Genomic DNA, 16,612 nt, shown 5'->3' on the forward strand with positions numbered 1-16,612 from the left:
TATTTACTAAAAAATAATATACGAGGGCGAGCCTTTATCATGTCTGCGGTGGGATGGGTTGGCTGGGTTGGAATACAGGATCTTAAGGCTTAACCACTGCGACGGGTCCGCTGGTTTCTCCTGTTCTTGTTCTTGGACTTGTTCTTCTTGCCCTTCTTGTGCTTAACCCTCTTGGTCTTCTTAGTCTTCTTGCCCTTGCCTGAGTCACTTTTCTTATGCTTAATTTTGTAATGTGTGACATATTTTTTGTTTGCTGTGGCCTCCGTAGTGGTTGTGGTGGTTGTAGAGGTGGATGTAGAGGTGGTCGTAGTGGTGGTCGAAGAGCTGCTGTTCGATGTCGTCGAGGTGGATGTACTGGCTGTCGAAGGATCTGCTGTGCTGGGAGACGCAGTGCTGGGATCCGAAGTGCTGGGAGACGCAGAGCTGGGATCCGCAGTGCTGGGAGACGCAGTGCTGGGGTCCGCAGTGCTGGGATCCGCTGTCGCCGAAAGGGCCACCGCCAGGAGGCAGGAGAAGATCAGGGCGCAGAGGAATCGCATCTTATTGCGTGCGGGGCAGTGCAAGTCGGAACTGTGCTTTCCCAAGAAGCTCTACCAGGTTTATATAGCAGAAATCAACCCGCAAGCCCACGACATTCAGCATCACATTCTTATTTAACCAGAGCAAATACGGCCCCCATTTCCGTTCGTCTCGGATCTCCGGTCTCCCGACCTATAGCTTTGTTTTTTATCTTGCGCTATTTGCACAAAACACGCTTAGAATCCGAGTTTGTGAACTTAATTGGCACTACTTGCCAAAACCCCAATCGAGGGTAACCGTTCTACTCGCAATTAAGAGCTCTCGGAACTCGAGACAATGGCTTCGAACCATCTGCAGATGTAGTTCTGTCTTAAGGTTCTGTTTTATTTTAGGATTGGCAATGCTTTGAACTGGTAACTAAGTATTTCATCATCGTTTGTCTTAATCGAAAAATATTTTAGTAAAACGTTGTAAAATTTTGGCAGAATAATGATTTACTAGTTTTATCATATCACGACAATTATTAATATATAACATTAACATAAATTAATTTGACTCGAAATTGTACGAAAATGAATCGAATCAATAATGTTATTTAAAAAATGCAGAAAGTACGGCTTACCAGGTCACCTAGCGCCACCTAGCGTTGATTTGTTTTTTTACTTTCTTTGCCTATAACTTTTTAATGGATGGTCCGGCTGGTAAAATTTTTGGTAGGTAGATGGTTAGTGATCATCAAAACAAAATCCCATTTGTACTTTTGTAATGTGGGCGCTAGACAGGTCTTGGCTGAATGGGCAACCCTACTGAAATAAAATTGAGCAGCCCAAGAATCTCTATCTCTTCACATTTTACACTCCTTAGAATATTATTATGTAACAAGTAATAGACTTGTTATTTTCTTTTATGTGAAGGAACCTGATGAAGCAATTTTCTATCGATTCGTATGGAGTATGCAATTCGATCTACCGGAAAGACAAGTAGGCTTCTCCCTTTCCTGCTCCTAAAATTCAACTATAACAACGAGACGTGCTACATACATAGCGCCCAATAAGTATAATTAATAATTTATAAAACAGAAATCGATCGACAGCCATGCCATCGCCAGGAGGAAACCAGCTGCCGAAGATGTGCTGTCCAGAGTGCTTCGCGCAGATATGCGCAACCTTGCAGATTGAGCAGGGCACTTCTGTAGTCGAGGAAGTGTCTCCAACTGAGGCTCTTTTGCCCGAAGACGATGTCAGCGTGATCGTGGGCAACATATACGAGGTCCATGAGGTGGCTTCGACTGAGGATCTTTTGTCCGATGATAGCATCATCATAATCATGGAACCAGAGGACGACTTAAATGAAGACTACGAGGCGTCTTTCCAGGGAGATGGCAACGATCTTCTCCCGGGGGGACACCCAAATAATACTTAAAACTATTTTCAAGAAGCAAACCCCTCAAAAACCATAAAAACCAAAAAATATTAAAGAGTTTGTTCGTTTCGTTGCAGTCTTTAGAAGGATTACTTCAATACTCGATTACAGAACCAAACCATTATTTTCAAAGATTTCTATTTTGTGTAACCCACCAACAAGCAATGTAAGTGGATTTTTAGAAAATATTTTCAGAATAATTATATTTCACAAAGAATGTAGGACGAACTGCCCTCTGAAACCGGAATAGGCTCATCTGGAGGATCGGAAAATGCAGCAGAGGGACGCTGACTGGCAGTCCTTGATGGAGGTGGGCCTGTGCCAAGCAAGGAGGAGGGAGTGATCAGTGCAAATAGATAATCTTAAATATAAAAAATACAATACATAAAGCAGACACATTAAAGATTTTACAGTGTTATAAATTGACATATTTAAGATAACCTACACGCTGTGGTATTCATTCTGAATCGAAAATAAAATATACTTATAAGAGATTTTATTTTCTCAAAACCATTTTATTTTAATCTGTAAATAATGGAAGAAAGAATAGGGTTTGATGGCTTCTTTCGTCTTAAAGGAGACCCCTTATCAACTAAATCTTAGCTTATCGTTGGTACATATCTGTGGGCAAATATTAGGTGAGATCAATCAAAATCATGCCCTATGGATGAAGTAATCCTCTATCCACCTGATTTGGTCTTCATCCCGGGCTGATCGCATTACCCCTTGAAACAGCTTTAAAGGGATCCTCTGGAGATCCCTACAGCTTTTTGTCCGCTGAAGGGCCTACTTTATACTCGGGTTGGTTGACTGATATTAAAGTTCCATCCACACATCATAGCATTCCCATCCCACAAAACACAAAACTTAGCAGCCATTTACCAGTACTTCGTACCATTTTTCCACGGAGACCTCAGTGTGTCGACTCCCAGTCTAGAGAGAACAACTAAAAACTCCTAAAATTATTGCCAGCAGCAACTAAATTCCACAACTATATTTCGTACGATACAAGGCCCGAGCCAACTATCCCAAAAACCAGTCATGCCGCGATATCCGAACTCAATGAAAATGGGCTGGTCCTATTGCGGCGAAGAGGGGTTGATCCTGGGAACCCAGGTTGAAGGAGAGGCTGTCGACGTGCCGAGTCTTCGCAGTCTCGAAGCTTTGGACAGGGGAAGTGCAGCCCCGCAGCAGGCGAGCCGCAGCCAACGGCAAAGCCAATCGAAAAAGGAGAAGAGTTCTGTAAAGCGTCCCAGCTTCAAGAAAGCCAAAAAGGGAAAGGTAATCCGATCAAACATAATAAAGGCGCTGCAGACGGAAAATCTGGGTGACATCGTATCGGTGAGGGCTCCAGGGCCCTATAAGTTTGCTATCTTGAGAGGCATGACGAGCCTGGGTAGACGACTATTTGGCTTTATCAACTGGTGGGGCCCAAAGGCGAAGCCCAGGGGTACGATGTAAGTTAAGGAACCTGATTAAGCCAGTGGTCGAAACAAAATGATATATCAAACATGCAACCCTATAGGCAAACGGATTTAGCAACTGAGGGAGGTGAATCCGGAAGTGTGGGCCAAATGGAAGCAGTGGGAATGGGGCCTCTGGAGGAGAATCCATCGGACTCGATGTAATTAAAAGAACCTGTCTGTGCATATTCTCCATCAAATCTTCCTCCCCTAGGTCACAGCTAGAGGTAGATCAAGAGGAAGCGGCAAAGGACACAGCCCACATTGTTCTGGAGCAAGTTGATCCAACAGCAGACACAAAGACCGAGGAAGACAGCGCTGCTACTTAACTTTTAAAGGACCAAATTTGGCTCAGTTTGTAGTTTATTACAGTCCCCATTCGAAGGGACTAAGCAAAATGAATAAAATGCATAAAAATTGTTGATTGAAGATAGTGTCACATTAATATACTTGTTTGTAAATCAAACTTTGGCTTATATACAAGGAAATATCATGCTTATTTAAGAAAGCGCGAGAGAGACGGAGATATGCCTGCAGCAAAGCGACATTTTCCGAGCTCGCTGGGCGCCACTTGATACCGTTTACATTATTTTCTTATATCTTTTTAAATAATGGTCTCATTTATATATTATATTATATTATTATATTTCGCAAAGAATGTAGGACGAACTGCCCTCTGGAACCGGAATAGGCTCATCTGGAGGACCGGAAAATGCAGAAGGTGGGCCTGTGCCAAGCCAAAAATAACGTAGGAAAGTCTTCGCAAATAGATCATCTTAAATATAAAAGAATGCATTACATTAAAGCGGGCGCAGTACAGATTTTACCATGTGATAAATTTACATATTTAAGATAATCTAATAATTAATTAATAATAATTTTTTCATTATTTAATTATTAATGATAAAATATACTAATAAGAGACTCTTAAAGCCATTTCATTTTAATCTGTAAATAATGAAGAGAGATTAAGATTATAAACCGTGTTCCCTTATCAACTGCAATTATAGATTATTATTGGTAGAAATCTGTGGGCAAATGAAAGGTGAATAAAACAAAATATTAGTTTTCCAAATCAATTTTATCATGAGTGGTCTCTTGAGTTTCGGCAATAGTCAGAAATCACTCGGATTTCCTAACCACATTTGCCTACAAGAAACTGGAAACAGTTCTTCTTTGACCATTTTGCTATATCAGATCAGCAGGGCTTATAGGGCTTTCTTGGGACGCGTTCCCTCATAGGAAGAACGCTCTTTTCTGCCTTCTTTCAAAGAACCAGCACTCCAGCGCCACCTAGCGGCGATTACCGCACTTGGGGATGATTCGTAATGAGTTTTAGGAAGCAATTTCTCTCAAAATCCGAGCTTGAATAATCTTTAAAGAATTCGGGATTTTGTAGCAAAAATTTCAAAACAAAGATTTAAACTAATTTTTTGATTGCTTTATTTGGTCAAAAATAATATAAGAGGCCGCGATGTTATGGTATGATATAGAATCGGTTGGTCCGGTTGGAACAAAGGATCCGAATCCTTAACCACTGCGGCGGGTGCGCCTGGTTCTCCTCTGGTTCCTCCTGGACTTCTTGCCCTTCTTGCTCTTCTTGCCCTTCCTACTCTTCTTGGTCTTGGTCTTCGATTTCTCCTTGCTGTGTTTGGTACGGATTTCCCAATGGTGTTTGTGACGCTTCTTCTTTTCAGTGGCCTCCGTAGCGGTTTTCTCAGTGGTAGTGGTGGTGGTGGTAGTTGTGGTGGTTGTAGAGGTGCTGTTGGATGTCGTCGAGGTGGATGTACTGGCTGTCGAAGGATCTGCTGTGCTGGGAGACGCAGTGCTGGGAGACGCAGTGCTGGGATCCGCAGTGCTGGGAGACGCAGTGCTGGGGTCCGCAGTGCTGGGAGACGCAGTGCTGGGGTCCGCAGTGCTGGGATCCGCTGTCGCCGAAAGGGCCACCGCCAGGAGGCAGGAGAAGATCAGGGCGCAGAGGAATCGCATCTTATTGTGTGGGCCGGTGGAAGTCGTTACTATGCCTACCCAAGAGTTTCTACTAGGCTTATATAGCAGAAATCCAGCATCACACTGAACGAAAAAATGAATTTTTGTTTGACCAGGGCAAATACCGCCCCCTTTTCCGTTCGTCTCGGAGCTATATCTATGTTTTTGTCTTTCGCTATTTGCACAAAACACGCTTAGAATCCGAGTTTGTGAACTTAATTGGCACTATTTGCCAAAACCCCAATCGGGGGAGCTGTTCCACGCACAGCCTAAGAGTTGCCGGAACTGGAGACAATGGCTTCGTACCTCCTGCAGATGTGGTTCTGTTTTATTTGTGGGATTGGTTATGTGGCGAAAAATATAAGGTATATAAGATATTTCTCGGAATATCTTAAATCGACATTATGTTCTGTCATTAGGATCGCTTAAAGACATTGCTTTTCCCCTATAATCGCTGGAATACGGTAATAAATCATTGTAATGTTTTAGCAAACATATCTATATAACTTTACAGTTTGCTCGATAATTATCATATATTATTTAAAATGTTTAATTGACTGAAAAGTATACTAAAATGATCAAAATGTAAATATTATCATTTGTTTATGCATAATATTGCATGGGTTGCAATAAATTCAGTCAGAAGTTTGCTATGCCATGACGAAGTCCAGTCGAAAAAATTACTTAAATTAACCGGGAAATTCATTAAAACTTCATTGGAGAATCTTATAATATAGCTGGAAAGTGGAAAAAATTAAAAAAATAATAGGAAAATTGGGTATACTTTGCTCATAGACCTAACTTTTAATATATTTTCTTTTAAATTAAAAAAAAGAATGTTTCATAAAAATAAAGAGAACGCTTCACTAGAGTGACTCGACTATCATATACCCGTTACTCAGTTAACCAATGAAACGTGTTAACTAATGTTTCGATGTTATAAACTTTAGGCATCTTGTATCAGGAAATATCTGTATTGTATAGGATCTGAAAGGTCTCCATTTGCATGTTGCTTACTTCTTCTCGAATATAATATACACTTTATCTATGAGTAGCGGGTATACAAGAACATATGTTTGTTGAGCATGCCTATTTATATTTTTGCTTCCCAAAATCGCTTTTCCCACGTCAATGAGTCATCAACGCAGTCTAAGATCTTTCCAGGTTGGATTTGCTTTGATTTAGTAGCTGGATTGACGAGGTCAAGCCAATTGGACACACTTCGCTCCCGAGACTCGTCTGGCAAAGCAATGTCAATGTCACTGACCAGTGGGAACTGAACCTACACTTGAAAAAAGGGCCAGGGATTGGGAAATAAATGGTGGAGATATATTTATAAGCCGCGAAATAGTAGCCCAATGGAATCAAAAAGTAAAAGACTTTTTATAAACTCTCCAGAATTCTTTAAATTAAAAAAAAAAGAGATGAACATTTAAAGGAAATCTGAGATATCATTCCCTTAGATATTTTTTCTCTCTGTGATCTGGTATTAGATCATATGGTGTAGTTTGTACCATCAATCATTGTTCAATCTCCGGTGATTGATGGAGGAGCCGACTACTGCACAAATCCCTAATAGAGTCTCGGCGTTTTGCCAGATTGATTAGGTCAGAGTGTAGGCCTGAGCCAGAAGCCATACCTAATGCATTCGCTGTGGTCGAGATGACAGAAAAGATGCCAGCTCACCGTGAGACAAGTGAAAGTATTAGGGATTGCAGGTGTTTTTGGCTTCGTGTGTCTGAAAAGCAAAGATTTGCCAAAAGTTTTCTTGCTTCGAAATCCGAGGACAAACAAATATTTGTCGCCAAATATGAAAGTATCGCAGCATGGCACTTGACAATGGCCTCTTTTGTTGAATTAAGTGTTCCCATTGTGGGCTGGGTTTGCTTTGGCCCAGGGTTGTCAGGCTGTTGGCAGTGCTTTCTTCGGCGGGGTGGCACGATATGATCCTCAACTCCCTGACCTATGACCTTATAAGAGTGCTAATAGCACACATTCTTCAAAGAGAAACATGTTCGGATCCAATGAGGTAGGTGTTATTGCTAAAATATATTAAGTAAATATATTTATATAATATTTCCAAAAGTTAAACGGTCGACTCTGTAGCACAGCTCCTTATGTGCTTTGATATAAGAGCAGGTCGTCGGTTAATTCGATAATGACACCCCATCATCTGGGAGTCACGCAAGCCCACATAAGCTGGAAAGTGGATATACTATAGGGTGGAAGCACGCTAGGGAGGCGATGCCCCGGTGCCCGAGATCAGCATATCAGATTCAATTTCACCCACTCAGTTTCGCTTACATCGCCGACATGTTTGGATCGCTTCTGCTGGGGATGGCGACGCTGCTGGGCGTGCTCTACGTCTTCCTGGTGTCCAACTATGGCCACTGGCGGCGTCGCGGGGTCACGGAGCCGCGCGTCCTGCCCCTGTTCGGCTCCTTTCCCAGCATGGTGTGGCCCCGGCAGCACTTCACCATGGACATGCGCGACATCTACATGTGGGTATAGCGATGCTTTCGGGGTTAAAATTATATTAGTAATATAATATATATGTTGACCTTGCAGGCGCTACCGCAGTACGCACAGCTATGTGGGCTGCTTCCTGCTGCGCGCTCCCAAGCTGCTCGTCCTGGAGCCCCGCCTGGTCTACGAGATCTACGTGAGCGCCTTCAGCCACTTCGAGGACAACGATGCCTCCAAGATGATAGACATCGCCAAGGATCGGCTGGTGGCCCTCAATCCCTTTGTGCTCGAGGGTGACGAGTGGCGGCGCCAGCGGGCGGTGTTCTCCACCTTGCTGACCAACGGTCGCATCCGCACCACCCATGCCATCATGCAGCGCGTCTGTCGGGATCTCAGCGATTTCATCTCCAGGAAGTCGGTCGGCGGAATGGAGTTCGATGCCGTTGATGTGGGTAACTCAGTGCCTTGATACACAAAGGAAATATTGCTCTAATTCGGAAATGTTTTTAAAACCTCTATCGAAGATGCCTAAAAGTATGCTTTTTAGTCCTAGCATACTTTTAGGCTCCTTTTTCAGAGGATTTAAAACCTCCAATCGAAACTATTTTAAAAAAATGTTTACACCTTTTTACAGCTTGGCCTGCGCTTCACCGGCGAATCCCTCTTCGACTGTGTTCTGGGCATCCAGGCGCGCACCTTCAGCGACAATCCGCTGCCGGTTGTCCGGCAAAACCAGGAGATGTCCGCCGAGAACAAGGGGTTGGCCATTGCCGGTGCCGTCTGCGGACTCTTCCCAAATCTTCCCCGGCGCCTGCGCCCCAAGGTTTTTCCCCGCTCCCACGATGAATTCTACGTGGCACTGATTAGCGAAGCGCTGAGCCTGCGCCGTTCCAAAAACCAGGAGCGGAATGACTTTATCAACCACCTGCTGGAGATGCAAAAGGACCTCGATCTCAGCGAGGAGGATATGGTCTCGCATGTCATGACCTTCATGTTCGACGGCCTGGACACCACTTCCAACAGCATTGCTCACTGTCTTTTGCTGGTAAGCTTACACAAAGTTCGACCTTAAATTAAATTTAAATACAAACATTTCAACGGAGAAAATTTTCTTGGATTTAAGGTACTTTTTTAAGCCTCAAATTTCTTTAAATTTAATTGGTGTACTTTTGTCTTATTGTTTTGTCATATTTTTTATTGGTACTAGATCATGTTTTAAAATCACTTTAAAATGTGTTTAAAAGTATGCAACAATATATTTTCTACTCTAAAGTTCAATGGTTTCATTGGGAAAGAAAAATTGCATACTTTTGACAACTTTATAAAGATTCTTAAGCCATTAAGACTTTTTCAATCCCTTACTAACAAAACAGCTAAGATCAGGATACTTTCCATGATACAATATATCATATACCTATCCTTCCAGCTCGGTCGCAATCCGAAATGCCAGCAGCTTCTGTTCGAGGAACTCCAGAAGTCCAATCCCGGCGGAGATCTGCCCGATCTGGACGCGCTCATAGACCTGCCCTATCTGGGTGCCTGCTTCAATGGTGCGCGATGGTGAGGTATTTCCCGGAACCAAGTATCTCAAAGCCCCTTTCCAGAGAGCCTGCGCATCTATCCGGCCGGTGGTTGGTCGTCGAAGACCTGCACTAAGGAGTACGAGCTGCGGGGCAGTCACCATCCGGAGCCGCTCAAGTTGCGGCCCGGCGACAACCTGATGGTGCCCATCTACGCCCTGCACAACGATCCCGAATTCCACCCGGAACCGGACACATTCCGACCCGAAAGATTCCTGGACGGCGGACTGAAGGACTTCAAGCAGCAGGGCACGTTCCTGGGCTTCGGCAACGGACCCCGGCAGTGCGTGGGAATGCGCTTGGGCCTGACCATGGCGAAGGCCGCTCTGGCGGCCATTGTCCAGCACTTCGAGGTCCTGGTCAGTCCGCGCACCCGGAACGGCACCGAAATAGACCCCTCCATCTTTGTGGGCGTCCACAAGGGCGGCATCTGGCTGCAGTTTGTCCCGCGCAATATCTGTTCTTGAAAACCCATACTAAGTTAAGTTCTGGAAATATGATTCCTTGGGGTGGGGTAGGTCTAAAGGTCAAGATTAGAATAATATTGGTAAGCCCATACAAAACCGAATCAAACATAATATTATTTTTAAATAATACTTTATTATTTTAGGTTTTGTACAAAACCGAAACAAATATAATAATAACAAATATAATAATATAATAAATAATATTTATATTTAGAAATAGAAATCATAAAACATAGTGATATAATGATAGGTGTCCTACGAAATTCATACGTAATGCTAATTTTTTTGTTCAATTCTTAAATTAAATATATACAAATTTTTATTGATTTGATAGTGTATGATTTGTAAATGATTATTTTGGTATCTTGATATTGGAAAAGGTTTACTGGTGGCTCAATAAAAATTAGAGTGGCTCATCGCTTTTGTTAGACTCAGGGTTTAGCTGCATTCAAATGGGAATTATGTCACCGGGCGGTGTACAATCACTGGTTATTCATCAATAAGTCGCTGGCATTGAATGCATTCATAGGAAAATCACTGAAAGAAAATATAAATCGGTATTATGCATTTGCTATTAGTTTTGTGCTAGATAGATAGAAATAAAATAAAATAAAATAAGGTAATTTATATAGAAGGCTAAACTTTTTTATAAGTTTTATATTAAGAGGTAGATGAAAAGTAAAAATGTTTCCTTTTAACTTAAATGTATGTATTAGCAAAATCATATGGGGAACCCTACGCAGTATTAATTGTCATCGTATAACACACTACCAAATGAGAGCGGAAGCAAACAAAGGGGAGATGAGTGGGGAACACACGTCTTTGGGATGAGCAATCCGAGATCAGAGACATCGCCAAAGTTAAAATTATTATATTTGACATTTTTCCCCATTTTTCGTCCTTCGGGTTCAGAAATTTGTAAGAGGGTGCGTCATAATATTTTTTCAAAAAATTTCAAAATGTAGAAATTTCTAGATTTAAATGCCAAAAGACAGGAATTTAAACAACGAGCTCAACGAGGTATGACATTCTTCGATCTGACGTTTAGTTTCTTTATAGCAGCCAAAAAACTGAATATTTAGGCCGAAAAACGGGGTTGACAAATTTGTAAGGGGGTGCGTCGTAATTTTTTTCAAAAAATGTCGAAATTTAAAAATTTCTAGATTTAAATGCCAAAAGATAGGAATTTAAACAACGAGCTCAAAGAGGTATGACATTCTTCGATCTGACGTTTAGTTTCTTTATAGCAGCCAAAAAACTGAATATTTAGGCCGAAAAACGGGGTTCAGAAATTTGTAGGGGGTGCGTCATAATTTTTTTTCAAAAAATCTCAAAATTTAAAAATTTCTAGAGTTAAATGCCAAAAGATGGGAATTTAAACAACGAGCTCAACGAGGTATGACATTCTTCGATCTGACGTTTAGTTTCTTTATAGCAGCCAAAAAACTGAATATTTAGGCCGAAAAACGGGGTTCAGAAATTTGTAAGGGGGTGCGTCATAATTTTTTTTCAAAAAATCTCAAAATTTAAAAATTTCTAGACTTAAATGCCAAAAGATAGGAATTTAAACAACGAGCTCAACGGGGTATGACATTCCTCGGTCTGACGTTTAGTTTCCTTTTAACAGCCAAAAAACGGAATATTTAGGCCGAAAACGGGGTTCAGAAATTTGTAAGGGGATGCATCATTACTTCAGATATTCCGTTTTTTTATAAGTTTTATGTTAAGAATTATATTTTAAGGTGTGTGTTTCCCAAGATCAAAAATGGGAATGTTTCCTCTTAACTTAAATTTATGTATTTCCCAAATCAAATGGTTTTATGTAGAGGAACCCTAAGGTGTTCAGTATTGAGTAAGGTGCGATTCATTGTCATCGTGCAACACACTAGTCGCAAATGAATCGTGTAGGCCCCAAATCCGGTCAGGCCTTTCACTATTCGCCGACTACTAAGAGCGGAAGCAAACAAATTTAAAACCCGTCAAAACCCACGGGCCAAAACCCCAACGAAACCGAAAACGAAGGTCACGCGCTGGGAGAGAGTTCGAGAAGGGGAAGACACGCCTTTGGGATGAGCAATCCGAGATCAGAGACATCGTCTAAGTCGTCATTATGATCGTGGATTTGCTCGGAGCTGTGCGATTGGACTTGCACGAAGTGGTTAAACGACTGCTTTTGAAAGCAAATACGAGATTTATAGCCTATGATGACGAAAATTTAAAAATTTGATTTGAAATGGGTCACCAGTCTTATAAACAAATGTGAAATACCATTCTATCTCGGAAGATAGATAGATAGTTAGATACTATAGTATCTCGGAAGATAGATAGATAGTTAGATAGTAAGATAGTAAGGTAGTAAGATAGAAAGATAGTAAGATAATAAGATAGAAAGATAGTAAGATAGTTAGCCAGTAAGATAGTAAGATAGAAAGATAGTAAGATAATAAGATAATAAGATAATAAGATATTAAGATAGTAAGATAGTAAGATAGTTAGATAGTGAGATGGTAAGATAGAAAGATTGTAAGATAGTAAAATAATAAGATAGTAAGATAGTGAGATACTTAGATAGTTAGATAGTCAGATAGTCAGATAGTAAGATAATAAGATAGTAAGAAAGTGAGATACTTAGATAGTTAGATAGTCAGATAGTTAGTAAACCTGAAATTTTAGGATGGTAATCAAACCCAATTTGAATCCCATAAAACTTGGAATGCCCCAGTCCATTTCCGATTCATCAGAATTTATGGCAAACCTCGACCACAGCCCATTGGTTGGCCGTAAAAACTGAAGGTCCACCGCACGCAGAGCCAACTCCAATGGATGAGCAATCCCAATCAGCGAAATTAAACAGCCAAATTATTTACATATTTTACGTAAGTATACATTTATTAGGTAAGAAATTCGAATCGGTTGATATTGCATGCAAATGATTTGATTTCGAATGCGATTTGGGGTATTTGTGTGTAGATTTGCTGGTAGCGCGCACAGAAATGCATGCGAAATGAGGCAGAAACGAGGTAGAAAAAAAATAAGTGGACGCTCGATGATCAAATTAACAACTAATCAGTGCTGGGAGTCGACCTTGACCCCATCCTCTAGAGCCGGGCGACGGGATGCAGGCGCAGCGGCTTGGAGGCCTGGCGCACGCTGCGCGACCGGGGACGCGGTGGTGGCAAGTAGGCGTTGTTGCCCCCGCTCAGGGGCTGCAGACGCAGTGGCTGCTGCACCTGCTGCACTTGCTGCACCTGCTGCACTTCGTCGTAGATCTTCACGGTCTGCACATGGCTCTCGGCGCCACTCTGGGCATTCTGGGTCACCACCTTCACCACCTGGTGGCGTCCCTGCGGCTGCTCGTTGGTGGCCCCCAGGATCTTGATGGTCTTGACGCCCGCCTGGTCCAGTTGCTCCAGCACCTTGAAGGTGCGCGTGGCATGGGGCTTCACGATCTGCACAGTGCGCACCCGCGAGCTGCCGCGCAGGGCGGGTGGCGCCACCACGGGAGCCGTGGCCGCCATGGCCACATTCACCGCCACCTGCACGTCCTTGGGCATGAACTTCTGCAGCGACTGCTGGGCCTTGAAGCTGAGGGTGGGAGCCGGCAGGGGCTGCAGCTTCTGGCTCTGCACCACGCGGTGGTGGTAGTGGTGGTGCAGGTGCTGCTGCTGCTGCTGGCGGGGCACAGTGTTGCTGGCATAGGCGGGGGCATAGAAGCGGGGACGCTTCGATTGCTCACGGTACATGGGCGCCACCTCGATGACCTGTTGATGCTGCACGTGCTGATGTTGCTGCTGCACCTGTTGGTGTTGCTGCTGCTGGACGACGTGCTGGTGTTGCTGGCGCACGGCCACTGGCTGGGCGTAGCGGGCGAAGGGCTGCACGGTGTTCATGTAGCTGCGCAGGGAGTGGATGTGGGTCACCTGGTTGGGAGCCGAAGGTGGCAGGGAGATGGCGATGGGAGCGGGTCCGGCCACATGGATGGGAGCGGGAGCAGGAGCTGCCACACGCACTGGAGCGGGAGCAGTGGCTGTCACACGGATAGGAGCAGGAGCAGGAGCTGCCACACGGACAGGGGCAGGAGCAGGAGCTGCAACAGTTGGTGGCAGATAAGCAGAAGCCCTGAACTGCTGCTGCTGTTGCTGCTGGTAGGAGCTGGATGTTGATGTTGCCTGGACAACGGCCACAGGAGCTGGAGCAGGGGCAGCCAGAGGAGCTGGAGCTGGAATGGAAACGGAAACGGAAACGGGAGACGGAGCTGGAGCTGGAGCTGGAGCCGAAGCAGTGGCAGTTGGTGGCAGGTAGCCAGGAGCCGTGTAATGTTGCTGGTAGCTGACTGCAGAGGATGTTGCCAGTGTGCTCTGAGGAGCCAGAAGTTGCTGCTGCTGCTGAGACTTGGGACGACCGTAGACAATGTCTGCGCTTTGCTGTTGCTGGGCAACCTGCAACTGAGACTGCACCACGACCTGTTGCTGCTGCTGCTGCTGCTGCCGCTGTTGCTGCTGCTGTTGCTGCTGCTGTTGTTGCAGCAGCAACTGTTGCTCCTGCTGCTGCTTCAGCAGCTTGGTGGCGGTCTGCAGGCTGTGCAGCTCGGCAATGGCTGCCTCGGCATTCTCGGGCTTCACAAAGTCATAGCCGTCGGGCAGGGCGCCAGGATCGCTGACAGTTGCCTGCGTGGGTGCAACATACACCTGTTGCTGCTGCTGTGGCTGCTGTGGTTGCTGCAGTTGCTGTTGTGGCTGCTGGTAGGTGAGCTGGGTTGGTGCCTGTGGAGCTGGCGCATCGTAGCCAGGTGGCAGATAGCCAGGAGCGCGGTACTCGCCAGCAACCTGCTGCACCGAGGAAACAGACTGCGTTGTGGCCACGTTTTGAACCGACGACACACTCTGCGAGGTGGCCACACTCTGGCCCAGCGACAGAGGCAGCTGATCGGGATTGGAGAAGTCATAGCCAGGAGGCAGGTAGCCAGGAGCCTGGTACTGCTGCTGTTGCTGCTGTACTTCCTGAATCTGCTGCACTTGTTGCTGCTGCTGTTGCACCTCCTGAACCTGCTGCTGTTGCACCTCCTGAACCTGCTGCTGTTGCACCTCCTGAATCTGCTGCACTTGCTGCTGCTGTTGCACCTCCTGAACTTGCTGCACTTGCTGCTGCTGTTGCACCTCCTGAATCTGCTGCACCTGCTGTTGCTGGGGTGGCAGATAGGTGGGTCCTTGGAAGACCTTCTGTGGCTGCTGGTAGCTGATGGGCACAGGCTGAGCAACCTCCTGGGGGGCAGTGGGTGGCAGATAGGCGGGTGCTTCATAACTCTGCTGGCTGTACTGCTGTTGCACTTGCTGCTGCTGCAACACTTGGGGTTGTTGCTGCTGCACCACTTGCTGTTGCTGTGGGATCAGCTGCTGTTGTTGCTGCACCACTTGTTGCTGCGGGATCACTTGCTGTTGCTGCTGCACCACTTGTTGCTGCTGCTGCACCACTTGCTGTTGCTGCTGCTGCACAATGGGCGTGGCGGCGCTGGTGGGCGGCAGGTAGGCCTGGCCACTGTAACCCACGGAGGACGAGGCCGGAGCCTTTCGCTGGAAGTCATGCTGGTAGCTCGAGGGGAAGGGCACGGAAATCTGAGCCGGAGCAGGAGCAGCAGCGGGAGCAGGGGCAGCAACTGGCGCCGGAGCCGGAGCGTCGGCAAAGTTCAGGAAGGACAGGTCCAGGCTGTCGTCGTGGGCCTGGCCACTGGAGCTCTGGCCCTGGGGCGGCAGGTAGGCCGGGCCCTTGGTCTGGCCGGCGAAGTGGTTGTGCACCTCGAAGATCTGGTAGCCGGAGTTGCCGTAGCTGCTCTCCTGGAAGCCGCCGCCCGTCTTGTAGTACTGCTCCTTGGTGATCAGCGGCTGTTGCTGCTGGCGCAGCTTGAGCGATATATCCGCTTGGGTGGAGCCACAAAGCGCACAGAAGGCGAGCGCAATAAGGGCGCCAAAGAACTTCACCGAGAACGAGTCGAAAGAAAGCACAAAACGGTTTTTGAGTCACAGAAAAAAAAGAAGGGTTTTGTCACTGATATGAAATGTGGATGAGTGTGGTGTGGATGATTGTGAAGCCCTGGCCCGATGGTAATCCTTGGCCTTTGGCGGTGGGGCTCTGCTTACATTCATCTTCACAGTGGTCGTGCTTGAGCCCTCGATGTCCAACCGATCAATGATGCCCCGATTGACCCGGCCACGCGTTTTATACAAAGCCAATCCGATCCGAAAACTAGTCGGCGCATCTTCAGCGTCGGCGATCGACATCTCCATCGCCATCTCCGTCGCCATCGCCACCTCCAAGGTGGCCAGAAAGGGGGCCTTTCATTAGTTGGGGTTAGTTGCTCTGGGATGCTGCGCAACCTCTTCGCTCGCTCGTTCGCATTTCGCCCGAAAATGCAGATTCCGCTTATTGAGTTATCGCCGGTCCACACTACTACACCCGGAAAAACAAATAGTCTCCGATATATTAGACCATAAAAAAGGGCTTGACCGAATGGTATTTGTCAATAGTAACTTGGCTGGTGGCTCAGATACATTTTACAGGTGGTTAAAAAGGGGCATACCTAGATTTTACAAATATTTATTATCTTTACTGTTTTTAGGAAATATATTTAGCTTAGCTATCACATAAAATATATAAATATCTTTTATTTACTTAAAAAAATATGTATTTTTTATAAAAACAATTACAATTT

At 45.2% G+C, this 16,612-nt stretch overlaps 6 protein-coding genes across 9 annotated transcripts; 3 read left to right on the forward strand and 3 right to left on the reverse strand.

Annotated features, from left to right (window-relative positions):
* Positions 1 to 89: 89 nt before the first annotated feature.
* LOC122818626 (protein new-glue 2-like) lies at positions 90 to 539 on the reverse strand. The gene has a single exon (XM_044093148.1). It carries the CDS (start codon positions 537 to 539, stop codon positions 90 to 92), a length of 450 nt encoding a protein of 149 aa, XP_043949083.1.
* Positions 540 to 1,461: 922 nt separating this feature from the next.
* On the forward strand, positions 1,462 to 4,085 carry LOC122818634 (uncharacterized). Of its 4 annotated transcripts, XR_006368115.2 has the most exons (3): positions 1,462 to 1,573; positions 1,628 to 2,107; positions 2,164 to 2,451. XR_006368115.2 is itself a non-coding variant. In XM_050890423.1 (2 exons), the coding sequence occupies exon 1, from the start codon at positions 1,615 to 1,617 to the stop codon at positions 1,939 to 1,941; it is 327 nt and encodes a 108-aa protein (XP_050746380.1). In that variant the 5' UTR covers positions 1,499 to 1,614; the 3' UTR covers positions 1,942 to 2,107; positions 4,068 to 4,085. The 4 variants fall into 4 exon arrangements, 3 of the variants coding, with proteins under 3 accessions (XP_050746380.1, XP_043949183.1, XP_043949182.1); XM_050890423.1 differs by lacking the exon at positions 2,164 to 2,451 and adding an exon at positions 4,068 to 4,085 and having other exon boundaries at positions 1,499 to 2,107; XM_044093248.2 differs by having other exon boundaries at positions 1,499 to 2,107; positions 2,157 to 2,451.
* LOC108030178 (uncharacterized) lies at positions 2,840 to 3,833 on the forward strand. Its single transcript, XM_017102961.3, has 3 exons — positions 2,840 to 3,398; positions 3,467 to 3,565; positions 3,619 to 3,833. The coding sequence occupies exons 1-3, from the start codon at positions 2,983 to 2,985 to the stop codon at positions 3,731 to 3,733; spliced, it is 630 nt and encodes a 209-aa protein (XP_016958450.2). The 5' UTR covers positions 2,840 to 2,982; the 3' UTR covers positions 3,734 to 3,833.
* Positions 4,086 to 4,854: 769 nt separating the features above from the next.
* LOC122818650 (salivary glue protein Sgs-3) lies at positions 4,855 to 5,393 on the reverse strand. The gene has a single exon (XM_044093436.2). It carries the CDS (start codon positions 5,391 to 5,393, stop codon positions 4,935 to 4,937), a length of 459 nt encoding a protein of 152 aa, XP_043949371.1. The 3' UTR covers positions 4,855 to 4,934.
* Positions 5,394 to 7,706: 2,313 nt separating this feature from the next.
* LOC108029158 (probable cytochrome P450 28c1) lies at positions 7,707 to 10,139 on the forward strand. The gene is made up of 5 exons (XM_017101338.2): positions 7,707 to 7,894; positions 7,962 to 8,307; positions 8,494 to 8,904; positions 9,286 to 9,409; positions 9,464 to 10,139. Exons 1-5 carry the CDS (start codon positions 7,707 to 7,709, stop codon positions 9,904 to 9,906), a joined length of 1,512 nt encoding a protein of 503 aa, XP_016956827.1. The 3' UTR covers positions 9,907 to 10,139.
* Positions 10,140 to 12,765: 2,626 nt separating this feature from the next.
* Positions 12,766 to 16,084, reverse strand: LOC108036627 (putative uncharacterized protein DDB_G0271606). Its single transcript, XM_050890488.1, has 2 exons — positions 16,041 to 16,084; positions 12,766 to 15,875 (listed from the first exon to the last, which is right to left on the reverse strand). Exons 1-2 carry the CDS (start codon positions 16,044 to 16,046, stop codon positions 13,005 to 13,007), a joined length of 2,877 nt encoding a protein of 958 aa, XP_050746445.1. The 5' UTR covers positions 16,047 to 16,084; the 3' UTR covers positions 12,766 to 13,004.
* Positions 16,085 to 16,612: the final 528 nt, after the last annotated feature.

The sequence above is a fragment of the Drosophila biarmipes genome, chromosome X, assembly GCF_025231255.1.
Source record: "Drosophila biarmipes strain raj3 chromosome X, RU_DBia_V1.1, whole genome shotgun sequence".
NCBI classification, from domain to species: Eukaryota; Metazoa; Arthropoda; class Insecta; order Diptera; family Drosophilidae; genus Drosophila; species Drosophila biarmipes.

Bases quoted from the DNA above. Each gene is read 5' to 3' on its own strand.
- LOC122818626 (XM_044093148.1), bottom strand. From the start codon at position 539: ATGCGATTCCTCTGCGCCCTGATCTTCTCCTGCCTCCTGGCGGTGGCC.
- LOC122818634 (XM_050890423.1), top strand. From the start codon at position 1,615: ATGCCATCGCCAGGAGGAAACCAGCTGCCGAAGATGTGCTGTCCAGAG.
- LOC108030178 (XM_017102961.3), top strand. From the start codon at position 2,983: ATGCCGCGATATCCGAACTCAATGAAAATGGGCTGGTCCTATTGCGGC. The intron at 3,399-3,466 runs GTAAGTTAAGGA...GCAACCCTATAG, and splicing joins GCGAAGCCCAGGGGTACGAT to GCAAACGGATTTAGCAACTG. The intron at 3,566-3,618 runs GTAATTAAAAGA...TTCCTCCCCTAG, and splicing joins GAGAATCCATCGGACTCGAT to GTCACAGCTAGAGGTAGATC.
- LOC122818650 (XM_044093436.2), bottom strand. From the start codon at position 5,393: ATGCGATTCCTCTGCGCCCTGATCTTCTCCTGCCTCCTGGCGGTGGCC.
- LOC108029158 (XM_017101338.2), top strand. From the start codon at position 7,707: ATGTTTGGATCGCTTCTGCTGGGGATGGCGACGCTGCTGGGCGTGCTC. The intron at 7,895-7,961 runs GTGGGTATAGCG...TTGACCTTGCAG, and splicing joins GACATGCGCGACATCTACAT to GCGCTACCGCAGTACGCACA. The intron at 8,905-9,285 runs GTAAGCTTACAC...CTATCCTTCCAG, and splicing joins TTGCTCACTGTCTTTTGCTG to CTCGGTCGCAATCCGAAATG.